The sequence below is a fragment of the Chanodichthys erythropterus genome, chromosome 14 (genome assembly GCF_024489055.1).
Source record: "Chanodichthys erythropterus isolate Z2021 chromosome 14, ASM2448905v1, whole genome shotgun sequence".
Classification (NCBI taxonomy): Eukaryota; Metazoa; Chordata; class Actinopteri; order Cypriniformes; family Xenocyprididae; genus Chanodichthys; species Chanodichthys erythropterus.
The window spans coordinates 13360309-13381521 of record NC_090234.1 but is presented as its reverse complement, the minus strand read 5'-3'; the positions used below and the strand labels follow the sequence as shown (position 1 = coordinate 13381521).

Below are 21213 nucleotides of genomic sequence, written 5' to 3'. Positions count from 1 at the left end.
GAAAACGCTGATTCAACCAGTAATGAAACAAGTTAAGCATTTATGAGTGAGTCACTGAATCATTCGTTCAAGAGATTCATAAAAAAACAAAAAAAGCAACACCCATTCATCCAGAAATAAATCAAATGAAGTCTTTTTGAGTGAGCCATTGAATCATCATTCATTCAAACTGATATTTATTAAAACAATAATTCAATATTTTTTAAACAGTCATAACCTCTAGTAAATTATTTTGTCTATTCAGAATTGTGGGAGAATCGTGATCTCTATTTTAAACAAAAAGAAATCATGATTCTCAGTTTATCCAGAATCGTGCAGCTCTATCTGAGTCTCTGTAATTTCTTCATCACACGTTTGCTGAGGTTTCCTGTCAGTCTTTGCATCTGCTGTTTCAAAACCTCCTGAAATAAAGGTGTAAATTCCTGCGTTCCCAGTGCAGTTTTAGACGTGTGAGTCTGTAATTGGCGAAGCTTCATGTGCGACAGGTGAACACACAAGCACCTTTTCTATCATGCAATGAAAGCAGCGATAATGAGCCTGAGACGAGCTGAATCCTCCGGAGTGTGTGTGTGTTTTCAGACAGGTGGAGCGTGTGTAAACACATTAAGCCACAGCTCTGGGCTTCTGGGAATCATTTTCCCTCAGGTGGCCTTCATACAGGAGGGTCAACATCAAAACGTGATTAGTTTCACTTAGAGCGGCTCGTATCGGAGGAATTCACTGGTGTAGATCCCCATCTCTCCTCTGTCTGAGTTCACCTCAGCCTGATTAATGCAGCACAAAACGTCCGATAAAATGAAGTCATTAAGCGGTAAATGTCAGCAGACACAGAAGATTTGAGTCACTCATTCCTGCATCCCAAACTATACGGAATAATTAAGAGTTGAATCGTTGCTTGAGTTTATATTGTGGTTTTGTGACAGAATGTGCGTGATGAACATCTAGTTTTAAAGCTGCTGCCATTAACAGGTTGATTTTCTCTGATGGCTTCAATCTTCTGGCAGGACTTCACACTTGATCAGTGGTTCTCCTCGACTCACTAGAGGGATGAAAAATGACTTAAAATGACTTAAAATGAGACAAAACAACATACAGATAAATCTCAGGGTATAAACTGACATCATGTTTCTTATTTTAATTTGTTCCCTCAACAAATGTCATTTTTCTTTAAGAACAGGGGCTTCTTTTATCAAACGCCATTTCATGGATTTCATCTGTCAAAAATCAGGAATAAATCAGGATTTGTAAAGACAAAAACTGACGTAAAAATGTGTATGAAATTTCTGTGCTCTCGTATACCAGTAATTAAAATAATCCAATACTGTTTATTAAATATATATAATTATACATATTATATATAGAATTAAATAAATATAATAATAATTATTATTAAAATATTTATTATTCATTAAAATAAATTTATATTAATAAATTTTATTATTTTTATTTTTTTACTTATATATTTATAATGTAATATTTTTATATATATTTTTTAAATTAAATATAAGTAAATTATTTATATATATATATATATATATATATATATATATATATATATATATATATATATATATATAATAATTAAATTAAATATATATTATTAAATTAATATATAATAAATATATTATATTTATTATATTTATATATTTATAATATAATATATATTTATTATATATATATTATTTAATTTAATATATATATATATATATATATATATATATATATATATATATATATATATATATATATATATATATATATATATATTTAAAATAATAATAATATAATAAATATATTTAATATAAATATTATTAAATATATGTAAATTATTAAATATATTACTTTTAATTTAATTTATATATATATATATTTATAATATATAAAAAATAAATTATCTATAATTATATGTATATTATTAAATATATATTATTAACTAAGAAAGGTTGTAAAGACATCATTAAAGTAATTATTATTAAATTAAATTAATATTATTAAAAAAAAAAAATATATATATATATATATATATATATATATATATATATATATATATATATAGATATATTTTTTTTTTATATATAACAAATTCCTTGGAAAACATTGGATATCATTGGTGATAAAGTGTAAAAGCAGAAGAACAAACTGAAACTTGTGTAATTATAAATAATTCAAATTAAATTCTATAATTATTGTATTTAACAGCAGTTTACCATGCGGTATTTGCTAACATTAGTGAATGCATTAACTAACATGAACTGAGAATGAGAACTGCAGGTTTTTTGTGCTGAAATAATGTGAATCTCTCTGATGATTCATGAGTCAATAGTTGATTCCTCTGGGATCTCCGTTTCTAATCCATCTCTAATCCTCCATTAGTGTCCTCGGGCCAAGCCTGACCTGAAGAGACGTTACACACGTCATCTAGTCCAGCGGTCAATACACATCTGAGAAGCGTTGCTCAATAATCTTCTCTTCTGAACTCTGACTCAGTGTTGCATTAGCGCTCATGTCTGCGTGTTTGTGAATGTGTGTCCGCAGGGCTCCGTTTGCCGTCGGTCAGACGCGCTCCTGTCTCTCTGGAGCGGCTCAGTCTAAGGTGGTTCCTGGATCTCCGGGCTCCGCCGGCCCCTCGAGTCCCGTCCTGATAGCCTCTGCGTCTCGCTCCAGCACTCCGCTGTCCAGCCCGTCGTCTCCGCACATGAAGAACTGTCTGCGCTTGTCCAGCCAGCAAACTGTCAATCAAGCGCGCTCCGCCATGCAGTTAGGTGAGTCGCGTGCGGACGGACATCAGTGAAAGTTGATGTGAGCCCTTTAATTCAGCAGCATGTTTTCAGCGGTGGAGGATGCAACGACATATTATAATTAACTAAAAATAAAACCATAAAAAACCTTCTTGGCTACTTAAAATAAAATAAATGTTAACCAAAAACAAAAACAAAGCAAAAAACATTTATTTTATATCAGCTAGTTGCCAAAGCATTTTCATTTAGTTTAAATTGATGAACTAAAATAACAAAAAACTAAAACCGAAATAAAATGAATATTTAATATAGACATATTTAAAAAATAAATTAATAAAAATAGCAAAAATACACACAAAAAATAAATGTTAACTTAAATAAAATAAAATAAAAAACACATAAATAAAAATTTAAAAAAGCATATATAAAAAATATATAAATATATAAAAAAACCAACAACAACAAAATAAACATGAAGGAAAATAAAATGAAATATTAAAAAAACTATTTCTCATTTTCATTTAGTTTAACTTGGACTAAAATAACAACTAAAAAAATTATTAAAATATATTTAAATAATAAAAAATATTTTTCAAATAACTGTTTAGTCATATTTAAATATAAATAAATAAACAAATTAAAATGACAAAAAACTAATAAAAGTGATAAGTAACTAATTAACTAGTTTAAACTAATTTAACAAATTTAAACAAATTTAGTTTAAACTAATTTAACAAATTAAAATGAAAAATAAAAAATAAATCAAACTATTAATAAAAACTAAAATGAAAAATAAAAAATGCATCAACAAAATTATTAAAGCTTTAAAAACTATAGTCATATTAAAAACCTAATAAAAATTACAACAAAATTATGAAAACTTGAACTCAAATGAAAATGGAAAATAAGAAAAAAATTTTAAAATATTAATAAAAAATAATACTGAAATAAAAATTAATAAAAATTATATAAAATAGTCTATAAAAAAGTATATAAAAGTATATAAATAGTATATATAGTCATATTTAAAAACTAATAAAAATGACAACAAAATTATGAAAACTAACTGAAATGAAAATGTAAAATAAAAAATAAATCAAAATATAAATAAAAAATAAAACTTAAATAAAAATGAATGTATAGTCATATAAAAAACTAAAAAAATGACAACAAAATTTTGAAAACTAGCTCAAATTAAAACAAAAATGAAATTAAAAATAAAAATAATTCAAATTCAATTCATTCATTAATTGTTTAAAAAAATGGATAAATGCTGACAAAATGACTAAAATGAACTAAAATGAAAATGAAAATAACTTCTATCATGTATTAGTTAGTTCACACTGAAGGTTTCTGCAGTGTTTGTCTTCACACACACACACACACACACTGCGCTGCAGATGGCAGGAGTTTTTACCGTGTGTCAGCTCTGCGCCAATGAAGCGTGTTAACGTGACGCGCTCTGTAATCTATTCAGGTCAGATCGCCGCACTGCTGTGTGTGCGAGTGTGTTCACGGAAGACGCATTAGCGTGGTAAAGGAGCTTGTTAAAGCATTTTACAGCTCAGATAAGATATCTGCTGTAATGAATGCCTTGCTGCTCGCGTTGGCAGTAATTGCCGGGTTGCATTCTCGGCAGTTCTTGAACTTTGAGGAACGCAGCGAAGCTCGAGCAGGGACGGGACGCCGTCTCACTGCAGATGAGACCTGTGACATCATTTAATCGCGCTCATGACGGGCTAAACCAAACCCACATGACGAGACACTTAGGACTGTTCAAAATACAAATGCACGATTATAAAAAATAGCATTTATTCTTTTCTTATCCAAACAGTCCACAGTCCTCCGGCGAGCAGCAGCCCCGAGCGGCCCACGGCGGCCGTGACCCCTCTGCGACCCCAGGGCAGCCCCTCACGCTCCCCCGCTCGACCCCTCTCTATGGTGGCGGCGCCTCAGGTGCATCCCTCGCTGCAGTCCGGTCCGCTCTCTCCGGCCTCCGTACGACCCCTCATGCCTCTGACCTCCGCCGCGGCCGCCATCACGCCGCCCAACGTCACCGCGGCCCATCTGAACGGAGGAGACGCGTCTGTCTGTGCGCTGCAGCCCGCTTCACCCGCGCACGCCGGCCATCCCAAACACGAGGAGAAGAAGGTGGAGAAGGTCAGTGAAGCTCATGAATATATTCATAGAGATTAATTCAAATTCATAGTAGCAATAAATCAAATTCATTTTGACATTTTGATGCATTTATTTTCCCTTATGATTACTAGTAGTTGTATATAAATGCATACTAGTACTTGTTTTCATAGTATGGATTTTTTATGTAATTAATTATATGATGTGGCGGTTAATTAATCTAATTAATTGCAAATTTATCGTACATCAATTTTGGCTGAGAAATGATCCTCAAAAGATCATTTGAAGTCATTTTCATGTAAAGAATCAAATACACATTAGAAAAAGTAGATTAATATTTGAGTCAACAGAATTTATTACACAAACTTTTGGATCATAAGGTTGAGTAAATGATGACTGAATTTTAATTTTGGGGTAAACTATATTTTTTATTAATATGGAAATATGAAATTAAAAGTAAACATATGGTCAACTGATGTTTTATGAATCTTTTTTTTTTTAGAGAAGTTAATTTACTGAAGGCTATCAAGAAAGCTAGGTTACTAAGTTCATTTACATTCACAATATGTGCACATTTATTATTAATAATTATTATTAATTATTAATGACATATGTATCACTTTTATTTTGTTTTTCATTTTTTTATTCAAAATATTCACAAACTTGTTAACTATTGCCTTTCAAGAACTATAGGCCATACAAACACTTAGCACCCACAGAAAAATATTAGATATAGAAAGCCCCAGCAGCAACCACTCAGAACACCTTAGCAACACCCCAGCATCTGCCTAGCAATCACCCAGAATGCCCCAGCATCCACCTAGCAACCATCTAGAACACCCCAGGAACTGCCTAGATAACACCCAGAATGCCCCGGCAGCAACCACCTAACAACCACCCAGAACACACAAGCAACCACTTAGAAGCCACCCAGAATGCCCTAGCAACTGGCTAGAAACCACCCAAAATGCCCCACCAACAACCTAGAAATCACCCAGAATGACCCAGCAGCAACCACCTAGAGCACCCTAGCAACACCCCAGCAACCACCTAGCAACCACACAGAACACCCCAGCAACTGCCTAGAAATCACCCAGAATGCCCCGGCAGCAGCTGCCTAGCAACCTCCCAGAAGGCCCCAACAACTGTCTAGCAACCATGGAGAAAACGTCTCAGCAACCACCCAGAATGCCCCAGTATCCACCTAGCAACCACCTAGCAACCACATAGAACACCCCAGGAACTGCCTAGATAATACTTAGAATGGCCTGGCAGCAACCACCTAGAAACCACCCAGAACACCTCAGCAATTATCTACCAACCACCCAGAATGCCCTAGAAACTGCCTAGCAACCATCCACAACACCCTAGCAACCGCTTAGCAACCACCCAGAATGCCCTAGCAACTGCCTAGAAATCACCCAGAATGCCCCAGCAATCACCTAGTAACCACCCAGAACGCTCTAGCAACTGCCTAGAAACCACCCAGAATGACCCAGCAGCAACCACCTAGCAACCACCTAGAACACCCTAACGACACCCCAGCAACTGCCTAGCAACCACCCAGAACACCTTTGCAACACCCCATCAACTGCCTAGCAACCACCCAGAACACCTTTGCAACACCCCAGCAACTGCCTAGCAACCACCCAGAACACCTTTGCAACACCCCAGCAACTGCCTAGCAACCACCCAGAACACCTTTGCAACACCCCAGCATCTGCCTAGCAACCACCCAGAATGCCCCAGCAACCGCTTGGCAACTACACAGAACACCTTAGCAACACCCCAGCAACTGCCTAGCAACCACCCAGAATACCCCAGCAACCGCTTGGCAACCACACAGAACACCCTAGCAACACCCAGTAACCACCTAGCAATCACCTAGAACACCCTAGCAACTGTCTAGAAATCAACCACTATGCTCCGGCAGCAACCACCCAGAATGCCCCAGCAACCGCCTAGCAACCACCCAAAACACCCCAGCAACAGCCTATATATCACCCAGAATGTCCCGGCAACAACCACCTAAAAACCACCCAGAACGCCCCAGCAACCACCTACCAACCACCCAGAATGCCACAGCAACTGCCTAGTAACCACCCAGAACACCCCAGCAACACCCCATCAACCGCCCAGCAACCACCCAGAACACCCAAGCAAGTCACCCAGAATGCCCTGGCAGCAGCCACCTAGCAACCACCCAGAATGCCCCAGCAACTGCCTAGCAACCACAGAGAAATTTCCTCAGCATCCACCTAGCAATCACCCAGAATGCCCCAGCATCCACCTAGCAACCATCTAGAACACCCCAGGAACTGCCTAGATAACACCCAGAATGCCCCGGCAGCAACCACCTAACAACCACCCAGAACACACAAGCAACCACTTAGAAGCCACCCAGAATGCCCTAGCAACTGGCTAGAAACCACACAAAATGCCCCACCAACAACCTAGAAATCACCCAGAATGACCCAGCAGCAACCACCTAGAGCACCCTAGCAACACCCCAGCAACCACCTAGCAACCACACAGAACACCCCAGCAACTGCCTAGAAATCACCCAGAATGCCCCGGCAGCAGCTGCCTAGCAACCTCCCAGAAGGCCCCAACAACTGTCTAGCAACCATGGAGAAAACGTCTCAGCAACCACCCAGAATGCCCCAGTATCCACCTAGCAACCACCTAGCAACCACATAGAACACCCCAGGAACTGCCTAGATAATACTTAGAATGGCCTGGCAGCAACCACCTAGAAACCACCCAGAACACCTCAGCAATTATCTACCAACCACCCAGAATGCCCTAGAAACTGCCTAGCAACCATCCACAACACCCTAGCAACCGCTTAGCAACCACCCAGAATGCCCTAGCAACTGCCTAGAAATCACCCAGAATGCCCCAGCAATCACCTAGAAACCACCCAGAACGCTCTAGCAACTGCCTAGAAACCACCCAGAATGACCCAGCAGCAACCACCTAGCAACCACCTAGAACACCCTAACGACACCCCAGCAACTGCCTAGCAACCACCCAGAACACCTTTGCAACACCCCAGCAACTGCCTAGCAACCAACCAGAACACCTTTGCAACACCCCAGCAACTGCCTAGCAACCAACCAGAACACCTTTGCAACACCCCAGCAACTGCCTAGCAACCAACCAGAACACCTTTGCAACACCCCAGCAACTGCCTAGCAACCAACCAGAACACCTTTGCAACACCCCAGCAACTGCCTAGCAACCAACCAGAACACCTTTGCAACACCCCAGCAACTGCCTAGCAACCAACCAGAACACCTTTGCAACACCCCAGCAACTCACAAGTAAAAGTCTGAAATGAATGATTACTGTTTGATGTAATATGTTTGGGTTTGTGTGAGGTGGAGTGTGATCTGCTGTTGAGCTGAATTTAGCAGCGAGTCACTTTAAAGTGGCAGTGAAAATGTATCAGTGACGGATCTGTTGTTCACACATCAGAGTGGAAATGATTGTATTCAGATTGAGGTCTGTGTGACAGTAGCGTCATTATTCAGCTCCTCTGATCATGTCAGTGCAGTCGAGTCGATATATTACAGTGTTTTAAAGCTCAAGCTCTTATTGAGTCCTGGTGTGTTCCTACGGTTTCATTTGCGCAGGATCGTGTTGGGAATAAGCTTTAGTTTTGAGGCTCAGCTTCTGAGAACATGAGATGAGAAGATGCAGGTTGATTAGGTCTTCTGCTCAGATCTGAAGCTGAATCTCAGACGCCTCCCGGTGGCCTGGTTTGGAGTTGCGTGTGATTCTCCCGTCAGCTCTGTTGGGAGTGATTAGTGTGGCTGAGATCCACCAAAACCCAGAATGACTTTCCCAGATAAACCTTCTACTCCCACATACAGCAGCAGTGTCACAGCAGAACAACCATAACTCAAACATCCCTCTGTTCTCACCATCAGCAGATTCACAAGATCACATGATTCCACTGATACTGCTGTTCAAAGAGCTGCTTGTAATACGACCCTATGAAATCCGTTTGATTTTTTTTTTTTAATATTTATTTATTAATTTTAATTTCTGTTGTCTGTTTTAATTTTTCTGGATTCTGTTTTAATAATTTAATTAATTCATTAATTTATTATTATTAGTTTTAGAATTTCTGTGTTTTAATTTATCTGGATAAATTAATTATTTATTCAATAATTTAATTAATTTATTATCATTATTATTGTTATCAGAATTTCTGTGTTTTAATTTTCCTGGATTCTGTTTTAATAATTTAATTAATTTATTATTATTATTATTATTATTATTATTATTATTATTATTATTTACAGAATATTTTGTGTTTGTTTTAATTTTTCTGGATTCAGTTTTAACAATTTAATTAATTTAATATTATTATTATTATTATTATTATCAGAATTTCTGTGTTTTAATTTTCCTGGATTCTGTTTTAATAATTTAATTAATTTATTATTATTATTATTATTATTATTATTATTTACAGAATATTTTGTGTTTGTTTTAATTTTTCTGGATTCCGTTTTAACAATTTAATTAATTTATTATTATTATTATTATTATTATCAAAATTTCTGTTTTTTTTTTTTTTAATTTTTCAGGATTCCTTTTTAATAATTAAATTTTATTTATTTATTTATTTTAAGATTTTCTGTGTTGCCTGTTTTAATTTTCTGGATTTATGATTTAATAAAAATATATTATCTAAAATGATGGTAGTCAAATGAAGGCATAAAACATTGTCTTAATTTTAATTTTTAATGATCAAAAAGTATTAATTGAATTCATAAAACTTTAAAAATGTAATAATTTCTTATAATTTTTACAATAATACTTTTTTCCTTTCATAGATTCTGTGTATTCTGTTTAAGTTTTCTGGATTAATGATTTAATAAAAATTTATTATCAAAAATAGTGGCAATGAATTGAAGGCAAAAAAATTAACAATTTAAATTAATGTTTTAAAAAGTAATGAAATGGAAATTCAGTTTTGTGCTTAATTAAAACTAAATCCATAAAAAAAACTTCTTTATCACTTGAAATAAAATAAACATTCATTTAAAATAACACATTTTATTTCAGCTAGTTGAAGCAACATTTTTATTAAGTAAAAATTAAATCATAATGATGTAGACATATTTAAAAAAAACAAACAAACAACTAACTAAACTAACTAACTAAAATTAAAATTCAAATTCAAAATATTTAAAACAAAAAAACTATATTAGTATCTCAGTGATGATAAAATAACACTGGTTTACTGCTTCAATTAAAACATGGAAAGATTGTGTGATATTCCTTAAAAAATAAAGGTTTAATAATGTTCATGTATTTTCTTCATATAGTGAGACGAGCGTCACGCAGCATTTGATGAAGCGTGCAGCTCTACTTTTGATTTATTCATCCAACATTTGCCAAGTTCTGTGACATTCCGTGTTATACAGTACATTCCTTTTTTATGACTGATTCTGTGATTCCGTCTGGGACTTATGAAAACACCAGTATCTCTGTCTGTTTCTCACACAGAAGGAAAAGAAGAGCAGTGGCCTCCTCAAGCTGCTTTCTGGAGCCGCAGCCAAAAAGAAGTCTCGCTCGCCGCCGTCCATCTCTCCCACGCATGAGCCGGCCTCCACCTCGTCCTCGGTGCAGGGAGCCATGGCTCCCGAGCTGCGCTCCGCCGGCGGTCACGGCCGGGCCGGATCCTGCCCCATCGAGAGCGAGATGCAGGGAGCCATGGGCATGGAGCCTCTGCACAGAAAGTCTGGCTCACTGGATCTCAACTTCTCCGTGTCTCCACCAGCTCGACAGGCCTGCTCGTCCTCACCGCTGGCTGTCCGGCCCGAACCCAAGCCATTATCCCGAGAGAGGTGAGCCTGCACTCCTAAATAAACCATCTATATTGGCATCTGTGATTTCATGAAGAGCCTTTAACATCAATGGAAGCTTTTCAATGCACAAAATTGAAAAAGATTATTAAAATATTCTTCACACTAAGTGGAACTGCTCACTGAAAGGTTCTTTGAGGACCCAAAAATGACTCTTCGGTTGCTTTGCAGTGAAAACCCTCTTTTGCAATCTTTATTTTTAAGAGTGTCTGTGTTAATATCTCCTCACTATGGCTGGCAAATTAAAATTAAAACTTAAGATAAAAATGGCAAAAACGAGAGCCTAGGTTTCATAATTGTATGCACTTCAGTTAAAAAATAAACACACTTTAACCAGGTTTGTTCTTGCACAGTATTGTTTGTATTTATCCGTTTCGTATGAAAGCTTGTTTCCGCCACTAAATAAAAATAAAGGTAATTGCGACTTTATCTCACAATTCTGACTTCTTTTCTCAGAATTATGAGATATAAACTTGAAATACCGAGTTGTCAGAATTGTGTGATATAAAGTCAGAATTGCAAGAAATAAACTTAAAATTGTTATAAAGTCAGAATTGCAAGTTATAAACTCGAAATTATGAGAAATAATGTCAGAATTGCGAGAAATAGTCAGAATTGCGTGATATAAAGTAAGAATTGCTAGAAATAAAGTCAGAATTTCGAGAAATAAAGTCATAATTGTGAGTTATAAACTTGAAAATTTTTATAAAGTCAGAATTGTGAGTTATAAAGTCAGAATTGCGAGTTATAAAGTCAGAATTGCGAGTTATAAAATCAGAATTGCTTGATATAAAGTCAGAATTGTGAGTTATAAAGTCAGAATTGCGAGTTATAAAATCAGAATTGCTTGATATAAAGTCAGAATTGTGAGTTATAAAGTCAGAATTGCGAGAAATAAAGTCAGAATTGCCAGTTATAAAGTAGAAATTTGTTATAAAGTCAGAATTGCCAGTTGTATAGTCAGAATTGCGAGATAAAAAGTCAGAATTGCGAGTTATAAAGTCAAAATTTGCTTGATGTAAAGTCAGAATTGCGAGAAATAAAGTCAGAATTGCGAGAAAAAGTCAGAATTGCGAGTTATAGTCAGAATTGCATGATATAAAGTCAGAATTGCGAGTTATAAAATCAGAATTTGCGTGATATAAAGTCAAAATTGCGAGTTATAAAGTCAGAATTGCGAGAAATAAAGTCAGAATTGCGAGTTATAAACTCAAATTGTTATGAAGTCAGAATTGCGAGTTATAAACTCGAAAATTGTTAAAAAATCAGAATTGTGAGTTATAAAGTCAGAATTGCGAGATATAAACTCGAACATTTTTATAAAGTCAGAATTGCGAGAAATAAAGTCAGAATTGTGAGTTATAAACTCAAATTGTTATGAAGTTAGAATTGCGAGTTATAAACTCGAAAATTGTTAAAAAATCTGAATTGTGAGTTATAAAGTCAGAATTGCGAGTTATAAAGTCAGAATTGCGAGATATAAACTCGAACATTTTTATAAAGTCAGAATTGCAAGTTATAAAGTCAGAATTGTGAGTTATAAACTCGAAAATTGTTATAAAGACAGAATTGTGAGTTATAAAGTCAGAATTGCGAGTTATAAAATCAGAATTGCTTGATATAAAGTCAGAATTGTGAGTTATAAAGTCAGAATTGCGCGATATAAAGTCAGAATTGCGAGTTATAAACTCGAAAATTGTTATAAAGTCAGAATTGCGAGAAATAAAGTCAGAATTGCGAGACATAAAGTCAGAATTGTGAGTTATAAAGTCAGAATTGTGATATAAAGTAAGAATTGCGAGTTATAAACTCGAAAATTATGAAGTCAGAATTGCGAGTTATAAACTCGAAAATTATGAAGTCAGAATTGCGAGTTATAAATTCGAAAATTGTTATAAAGTCAGAATTGTGAGATATAAACTTGAACATTTTTATAAAGTCAGAATTGCGAGTTATAAAGTCAGAATTGCGAGATATAAACTTGAACATTTTTATAAAGTCAGAATTGTGAGATATAAAGTCAGAATTGCGAGTTATAAAGTCAGAATTGTGAGTTATGAAGTCAGAATTGCGAGTTATAAATTCGAAAATTGTTATAAAGTCATAATTGTGAGTTATAAAGTCAGAATTGCGAGTTATAAAATCAGAATTGCTTGATATTGTGAGTTATAAAGTCAGAATTGCGCGATATAAAGTCAGAATTGCGAGTTATAAACTCGAAAATTGTTATAAAGTCAGAATTGCGAGAAATAAAGTCAGAATTGCGAGAAATAAAGTTAGAATTGCGAGAAATAAAGTCAGAATTGTGAGTTATAAACTCGAAAATTGTTATGAAGTCAGAATTGCGATTTATAAAGTCAGAATTGTGAGATATAAACTCGAAAATTGTTATAGTCAGAATTGCGAGTTATAAAGTCAGAATTGCGAGTTATAAACTGGAAAATTGTTATAGTGAAAATCGTGAGTTATAAAGTCAGAATTGTGAGTTATAAACTCGAAAATTGTTATAGTCAGAATCGTGAGTTATAAAGTCAGAATTGCGAGTTATAAACTTGAAATTGTTATAGTCAGAATTGCGAGATATAAAGCCAGAATTGCGAGTTATAAACTTGAAATTGTTATAGTCAGAATTGCGAGATATAAACTTGAACATTTTTATAAAGTCAGAATTGTGAGATATAAAGTCAGAATTGCGAGTTATAAAGTCAGAATTGTGAGTTATAAACTCGAAAATTGTTATAGTCAGAATTGCGAGTTATAAAGTCAGAATTGCGAGTTATAAACTCTAAAATTGTTATAAAGTCAAAATTGTGAGTTATAAAGTCAGAATTGGGAGATATAAAGCCAGAATTGCGATTTATAAACTTGAAATTGCTATAAAGTCAGAATTGTGTGATAAAAATTAGCAATTATACCTTTTTTTATTTTTAATTCACTGGCAGAAACAAGCTTCCATAGCTTCGCCCTCTTGTGGACTGTTGAATTAAATCAATGCTCTCATTTATAAAATGCACATATGATAGTATTTGATCCTAAATTCTATGGATTTCATCCTACATCAAAAGTGAGGAACAAATCGGCAAAAACGGTATGCGTATGAACTTATTTCACTCATATATACCATTAATTCAATAATTGTACGTTTTATTAACTCTTTCCCTGCCATGCCATCATAAAAAAGCTAAAAAAAAAAAAGCTGAGAAAATCATGTTTTTTTTCAAACTTCATCCGGATGGGAATGATGATCAAAGCTTCACAGTCGTTTCCTTTTCATGGGTTCAACATTGATGATCGTGTCATTTATGTGCGTCAACAATGCTTCTATCGCTTGTTTCTGCTGCTTCTTCCCCTGTGTTTTGATCCAGAGATTCTGTACTCATTTAGAAGATGTGTAATAGCGCCCCCTAACGTTTAACAGTGAAAACATGGATTCCGTCAGAAGAGTTAAAGCGTAAAGATAAATAGATAATCACAGTATGCATTAACATTATTATATGTGCAAATGATCAACTGCTTTGTTATTATTACATCACTAAAATTAATTTATTAATTATGTATGATTTGCATATATATGCATATATATTTTAAAGAGAATGGTATTGATTTGATTTATTAATTTGATTTAAAAAGCCTTAAATCTTATTGTATAAGCCCTGCAGATACTGTGCTGTTGTTGAACACACAAACTTCTCTGTGTAAATGTTTCACCCGTCGTGTAAAAGCGTGTCCGTTCTCTTCCCTTCAGGTACCGTGTGCTCGTCCCGTACCCGCCGCAGAGCGAGGCCGAGATCGAGCTGAAGGAAGGCGACATCGTGTTTGTGCACAAGAAACGTGAGGATGGCTGGTACAAGGGGACGCTTCAGCGCACCGGCCGGACGGGCCTCTTCCCCGGCAGCTTTGTGGAGAGTTTCTAGATGAAAAACACCAGCCAACAAGCTCTGATTCCCGTGACGGGATCTTCGGGATCGTCCGGAATATCTCATGCTCATAATGCCCAGAATAAGCAGACACACAGTCATGAAGACGAGCACAAAGACGAGCATCTTCACTGCCATCGTCCTCATACATCCGTTAGGAATAAATGATGCTCATCTGGAGGAGCGTGTGAGTCTGCGGCGCCCTCTTGAGTGCGTGTGTGGATCACATCTCAGATCTTCATCAGGTCCTCACAGATTCCTGCAGCGACCGCTTCATCCTCACTTTTCTTCCCTTCTTTAATCAGCAGATCTGAATGAGAACGACACGAGGATGTTATTCATAGAGATATCAGATGAATGCAGTGAGTGATGAAGCTTATCAAACCTGTCATATTTCACACCAAAATCAACATTTTGCATTATTTTTGACTATTTTCCCACTAGATTCTCATTACTGTAATGCAAATGAATTCATAATATATTATTTAAATGGTAAATATTAATACAGCATGTTAGTATTAGTATAGTAGTGCCTTTATGCTCATTCAAAAGAAAAATAGTGCATTACAGGATTGAGAATTGTAAAAAAAACTCAAAAATAATGAGAGTTTATGGTTAAAATGTGTTTAATTGTGAAAACAATGTCACAATAATTAACATTAAAATGTATATTTATATATATACACTACCTGTCAAAAGTTTGGAATAATTACTAATTACTTTTTAACTATTATAATTACTATCAATTATTATTGGTGCTTATAGTTGTTTGTATTATTATAAATGTTGAAAACAGTTGTGCTGCTTCATTTTTTTGTGCAAACCGTGATACATTTTATTTTTTCAGGATTCTTTGATGAATAGAAAGTTAAAAAGAACAGCATTTATTTGAAATAGAATCTTTTGTAACATTATAAATGTTTAATGTCACTTTGATCAGTTTAATGTGTCCTTGATGAATAAAAGTATTGTTTTTCTTTTTTTACAAAAAAAAAAAACTTACTGACACCAAACTTTTGAAGTGTGTGTATATATATAATTATATAATTAAATATATATATATATATATATCTAAATAAATAATTTTTGTTTGTTTTTGGACTGAAATATGACCCGGGCATGTTTTGGTGAGATTCACTCACAGGTTTGTTCTTTCTGAAACTCGTTTACAGTGATGGTACAGTGAAACTCTTCGTGAAAGCACAAACTCTTTTTATTGGTTTTATATGCTGGTTCTGTCTTTCCTAGTGAATCATGGGATGTGCATGCCGGTTTACTGCCTCATCAGTCTTTACAGACATTATCTGTCTCTGGTTTTCTGAGCGTTCTGTGGAGGTTTGATGCCTGAAGCGTCTTTGCTTTCTATCTGCTGGTGTTGAGCTCCATAGAGTTTCAAGAACTATTTTCATGAATTTTCCATGTGCTCAATGTGCCGTAGACCAGAAACAGACTCTACGCGAGTACATAAACGTGTTTGACCAGGTGTGTATTTAATTGCCGCACGTCATTATTGTTTTAAATTCATGTTCCTCATAATCTTCCCCTCCCTCTCACTTTGACTTCTCTTCTCTGATGACGAGGGCGGGGCAAACTGTCACTCACATGGGATCCTCCAATAGCAAAACACAACCGTCCAATCAATTCCCCACAGACAAAATCAAGCCCCGCCCTACATTTGTTCTTGTTTGCAAAGCCATTTCACTCTGATATATGTCACAATAGAGAAGAAAAGACGAGCGCAACTTCAGTTTCATGCCGACACTAATGTGTTGTGTTTTCTGAGGCATTAAACAGAGTGCATTTCAAACATCTGTGTTCCTGTACTCGTGTAGAGTTTGTTTCAGGCGTTTATCAGAAGCCGTTTTATCTCTGTCAGACGCTGCTCTACATTAGAGGAGACCGACGGACCTGTTGAGTTCAGATGAAGCAGCACATCTTTATTTTTATAGACGCTCAGGAGAGATTCAAACAACAACCAGCATCACAGCGGCGTCTCAAGCACAAACTCACCGTCACACACGGTGGGCTTCAGTCAGAAGAGAACATGTTTCATTTCATGAAATGAAGCTAAATGAGTTATTTTGTGTGGTTCAGCCAACAAAATGTCAATCATTCTTATTAAATTCCTCTTGAAAATACAGTAGTGGCCAAACGTGAATGACATGAATATACAGTACCGGTCAAAAGATTGGAAAAATTACTATATTTAATGTTTTTGAAAGAGTCTCTTCTGCTCATCAAAGCTGCATTTATTTAATCAAAAATACAGTAAAAAATGTGAAAAATTATTCCAATGTAAAACAGCTGTTTTCTATGCGAATATATAGTAAAGTGTAATTTATTCCTGTGATTAAAAGCTGAATTTTCAGCATCATTACTCCAGAAATCATTCTAATATGCTGATTTGATACTCAGTTATTTCTAGAATGATTTCTAAAGGATCATGTGACACTGAAGACTGGAGTAATGATGCTGAAAATTCAGCTTTGATCACAGAAATAAATTACGCTTTACTAGATATTCACCTAGAAAACAGCTATTTTACATTGGAATAATATTTCACAATTTTTTACTGTATTTTCTGTATTTTTGATCAAATAAATGCAGCCTTCATAAGCAGAAGAGACTTCTTTCAAAAACATTAAATATAGTAATTTTTCCGAGCTTTTGACCGGTACTGTATTTTATATATGATGCAAGAGCAAAACACTAAACTTGGTTAAGGTATTTATCCTTATTTATCAAAATTATTGATAAACTACAGCTACAGGTTTTATTTTAATGTGCAAAAAAATGCATAGAAAAACAAAAAGCTGAGGAAAAGGCAAACATTGAATACAACAATAATCAGTTATTAATATTTAGTTGGTTCTCTTGTGTTCATAATTTCTTTGTATGACAGCCTGTTTAAAAATGATGCACACAATTTGTCATGTTTCATTACATTATTATCACAAATAAAAAAATCCTCTCCAAACACAACTACACAATATGATTACAAAATCTATAACACATATTTAATATTTGAAGATGTCAATTTTGCTGGACATCACTTTTAGCCGCTACTGTACATATTTCATTAAATAGTGGATGTGAAATTTACATTTATGCAGATTTGGCAGATTTTTATTGGGTTATAGTTGACTGAGACCAAAACTAAAACCATAGAAAAAAAACATTTTTGTTGCTTTGTTACCTGAAATAAAATATTTATTTTATTTAATCTAGTTGCCGACGCAAAATTTCTCATTTTCATTTAGTTTATCTTCATGTGCTAAAATAACTAAAACTGAAATAAAAAATAATTAAATCTATAGACATATTTAAAAAAAAAAATACTAAAATGACTAAAACACTAGAAAATTCAACTAAAATTTAAATGAAAACAAAATACCTAATTCCTTGGGAATTGAACCCATTACCTCACCATTGATTTATTTTAGATGAAAATGCTCATTTACATCGAATTAAACATGCGTCCATGCTGACAGAGATCCACTAGTGTGTGTTTTACATACTAAATCAGTCCAGAGATCACGCAGTGACGTGGTCTTATGTTCGGTCTGCACTGATTTTTAAAATCACCATGAAATCAGAATGAACAATTCTTGTTTTGTTATGGAATATTGCAGTGTTTATTATAAATGTTGATCATTATTGTTTTAATTCATGTGCATCATAATTTTGTATCAGAATAACTTCCCCTCCCTTTCTCTGATGATAACATTTGTTCTTGTTTGCAAAGCAATTTCACTCATATATACGTCACAATAGGAAAGAAAAGACTAGCGCAACTTTGGTTTCATGCTGACTTAAGTTGTTAGTCTATATCCACATGCCCTAAACTGACATCATTGCAGTGTATTTTGGCCTTAAACAATAGTGTTATTAACATACGAACGCGTCCTGTGTAAATGCCCCTTACGCCGCAGCTGTGGTTTGTGTTATACAGTACAAAAGAAGCCTCTAAAGCTGCTGCTGATGGTTAATAAGAACACATTAATGAATATAGAGGTGAAAGCATCAATATTAAAGAGTCGTGAGCACATGGATTCCTCCTTTTCCAGCAGATTCAACATTATTCAGCGTTGAAGTCGACGCTCGTTCTTCATAAGCACAAGATGATTCATCCACATGTTCACACGAGTGACTTGGTTTCTATTTCTTTGGACGGATTCCTACAGTGTTTTTATTCTCATGCTCTGTATGTCGTGCTCTTTTTATCAGATCATTGCGGATTTGATCATGGTGCCGTGTTTTTCACGTTTGGGGTTTCGGCACAAGTGCCATTTTTGCTCGCCAAAAGACAAGCACATGTTGGTCTCCATGTTGGAGATGAGATGATGGTTCCTGCTTCTGTTCTGACCATTGAAAAGAGGAATAATTCACCTTCAGATGATCATTCTGTCTTTATTTACTCAGACCCGTGCGATGTGAGTTTTGCGTTATAAATAATGCCAGAATGATTCATGAGAATATTTCCTTCAGCATGAACTCTAACATGAACGAAGAAGCTCTATATGATGACATATTTATATGCTACTGGTGCTAGAGTGGAGATGTTGGGGAATATTTCCTCAAGAACTTGTTCTCTGGTATTTGACATTGTTTTCATTTTCACATTGTCTTATACTGATTATGATGATAATGTGGTTTGTTTGTTTTTGTTTTGTTTGTCAAGTACATTTTAGCAATAAATGCCTTTGATTTTAAAGCAAGATTTGTTGAGTTTTCATACAGATGTACAGTAAAACTATCATTATCACTGCTATAATGACTGGATTTGATGAGTGTTGTGCATCATTTGCACGTTAAATGAATCCCACAGAACAGTTATCCAGTCGTAAAAAAGAATCGATTCCACTCATCATTGTAACCACTAATTGGATTAATCACTGTTGGACTAGTGCATACACAGAGGTCCATGCAGAAAGCAGATGCATTTCATTAGGTATGTTTGCATGCACTCAGTTTTGTTGATCCAAATTAATCCAATCCAGTCTGTTTATAGGAACCCTAAACTTTGCAACCCGTTTAAGTTTACAGAACTGGAAAAAAAGTCACTGTGATGTAAGATTTCATTAGTATGATTGTCGTTTTTGACTAGAAAAGGAAAGCTGACAAATATGTTACAAGTGTGTTTTCTTTAGCAAATATTTAGTAAATGTTCAATCTCAAAGACCAGTTCGTAAGATGCAAATAAACTGCATGTTTGTAAGAAGTCAAACGTATGAGAAGTGAGATCTTATTATAAAAGGGCTCTGGTAAATATGTGCGCAAGGTATTGTTGAATCCGATTGAGAAAATAGTCATTCAAACGTTTACATACTTGTATATCGTTGGCATTCTTATTATTATTCTTCCGTTTCCACTCTGGAAGTCTATGGCACCCTATAGAACCGTATGTTAAAAAGTTGTGAAATTTGGCACACTGATAGAGGGCAGTCTGAACTGTAAATAGAGCAAATTTGGAGTCTCTAACTCAATCCCTCTAGCGCCACCACCTGTCCAAAATTTGGCTCAAATCAATTCGTTTGCATTCATTTTTCGTCTTGAAAATTTTCCCGCCATTTTAAATTTTCTGAAAAACCTACTTTTTCGAACACCTCCTAGGCCGTTTTTTTTTTTAAAAAACGAACCAGATCATCTTCAGACCATGCCGACAAAAAGTTGTGGAATTTGTCAATTAGTCAAAATGTTTTCGAAAAACATGTGAACAAATTTTACGTAGCGCTTGCGAAAATAGGCGTAATGCTGTATCTCCGCAACATATTCAGACCAAACTTGGTGCATGTCATCACAAGCATGACCTGAGGCAACATGCATCGTTTCAGCGCAGCGCCCCCTACTGGTCCGGAGATACAAAAAAATTGCTATTTTTGCTTATAACTTCTGAATTTTTGAATTTTATGCTAAAATGCTGTATTTAATGAATGCATAAGCATATCGTTACGCAACTCAGCACGATGCTATAAATGAGCCTGAGAAGTTTTGGACCAGCACCACCTAGTGGTAAAATCAAATATTCAAATGCTTATAACTTTGGGTGTGGTTGACTTATTTTCACAGGATTCATCTCTTTAGACTCCTGAATCCTTATCGAGTCCAATGATTCCAAACATGCTAGGTTTCGCCTTATGGTTTGTGCAACATGGTGATTTAAACGTGTGTTTTGGTGGCCGGATCCACTTTCAACAGCATTTCTCAGAAATCGCTTACTGCACCTTTAAGTGGATTGGTATTAAAAACCAGAATATTTCTGATTCTAGTCTTAGAACCGACGTGATCGACTCTCACAGAAAGACATCATTAAATACAGTGGCTGATTTTATGATGCTAAGAGCTCCATTTTTACCACATTCACAATGTTTAGACTGATTCTCTCTAGGCTTTTCCCCTTATAATCAATAGAGCGAATGTGAATAAGTCAGACTGGTTCTGCTCTGTTCTTTCATCTAGTACCGAATGAACAGATGAACATCCACCGCAAGACTTTCGCTCTAATCAAATCATGACCTGTCTGTTTCTTCCAGCTCT

General features: G+C 35.1%; 1 protein-coding gene across 1 annotated transcript in view; it reads left to right on the top strand.

The window, feature by feature from the left end:
* Window positions 1–15494, top strand: part of LOC137036411 (E3 ubiquitin-protein ligase SH3RF3-like) — a 128633-nt gene extending 113139 nt beyond the window's left edge. Inside the window, exons 7-10 of the mRNA XM_067410568.1 lie at window positions 2536–2762; window positions 4573–4898; window positions 10401–10741; window positions 14505–15494. Coding sequence (XP_067266669.1) covers window positions 2536–2762; window positions 4573–4898; window positions 10401–10741; window positions 14505–14673 — 1063 coding nt within the window. The 3' untranslated portion in view covers window positions 14674–15494. The remainder of the gene's footprint in view (window positions 1–2535; window positions 2763–4572; window positions 4899–10400; window positions 10742–14504) is intronic.
* The last annotated feature ends 5719 nt before the right edge of the window (window positions 15495–21213 follow it).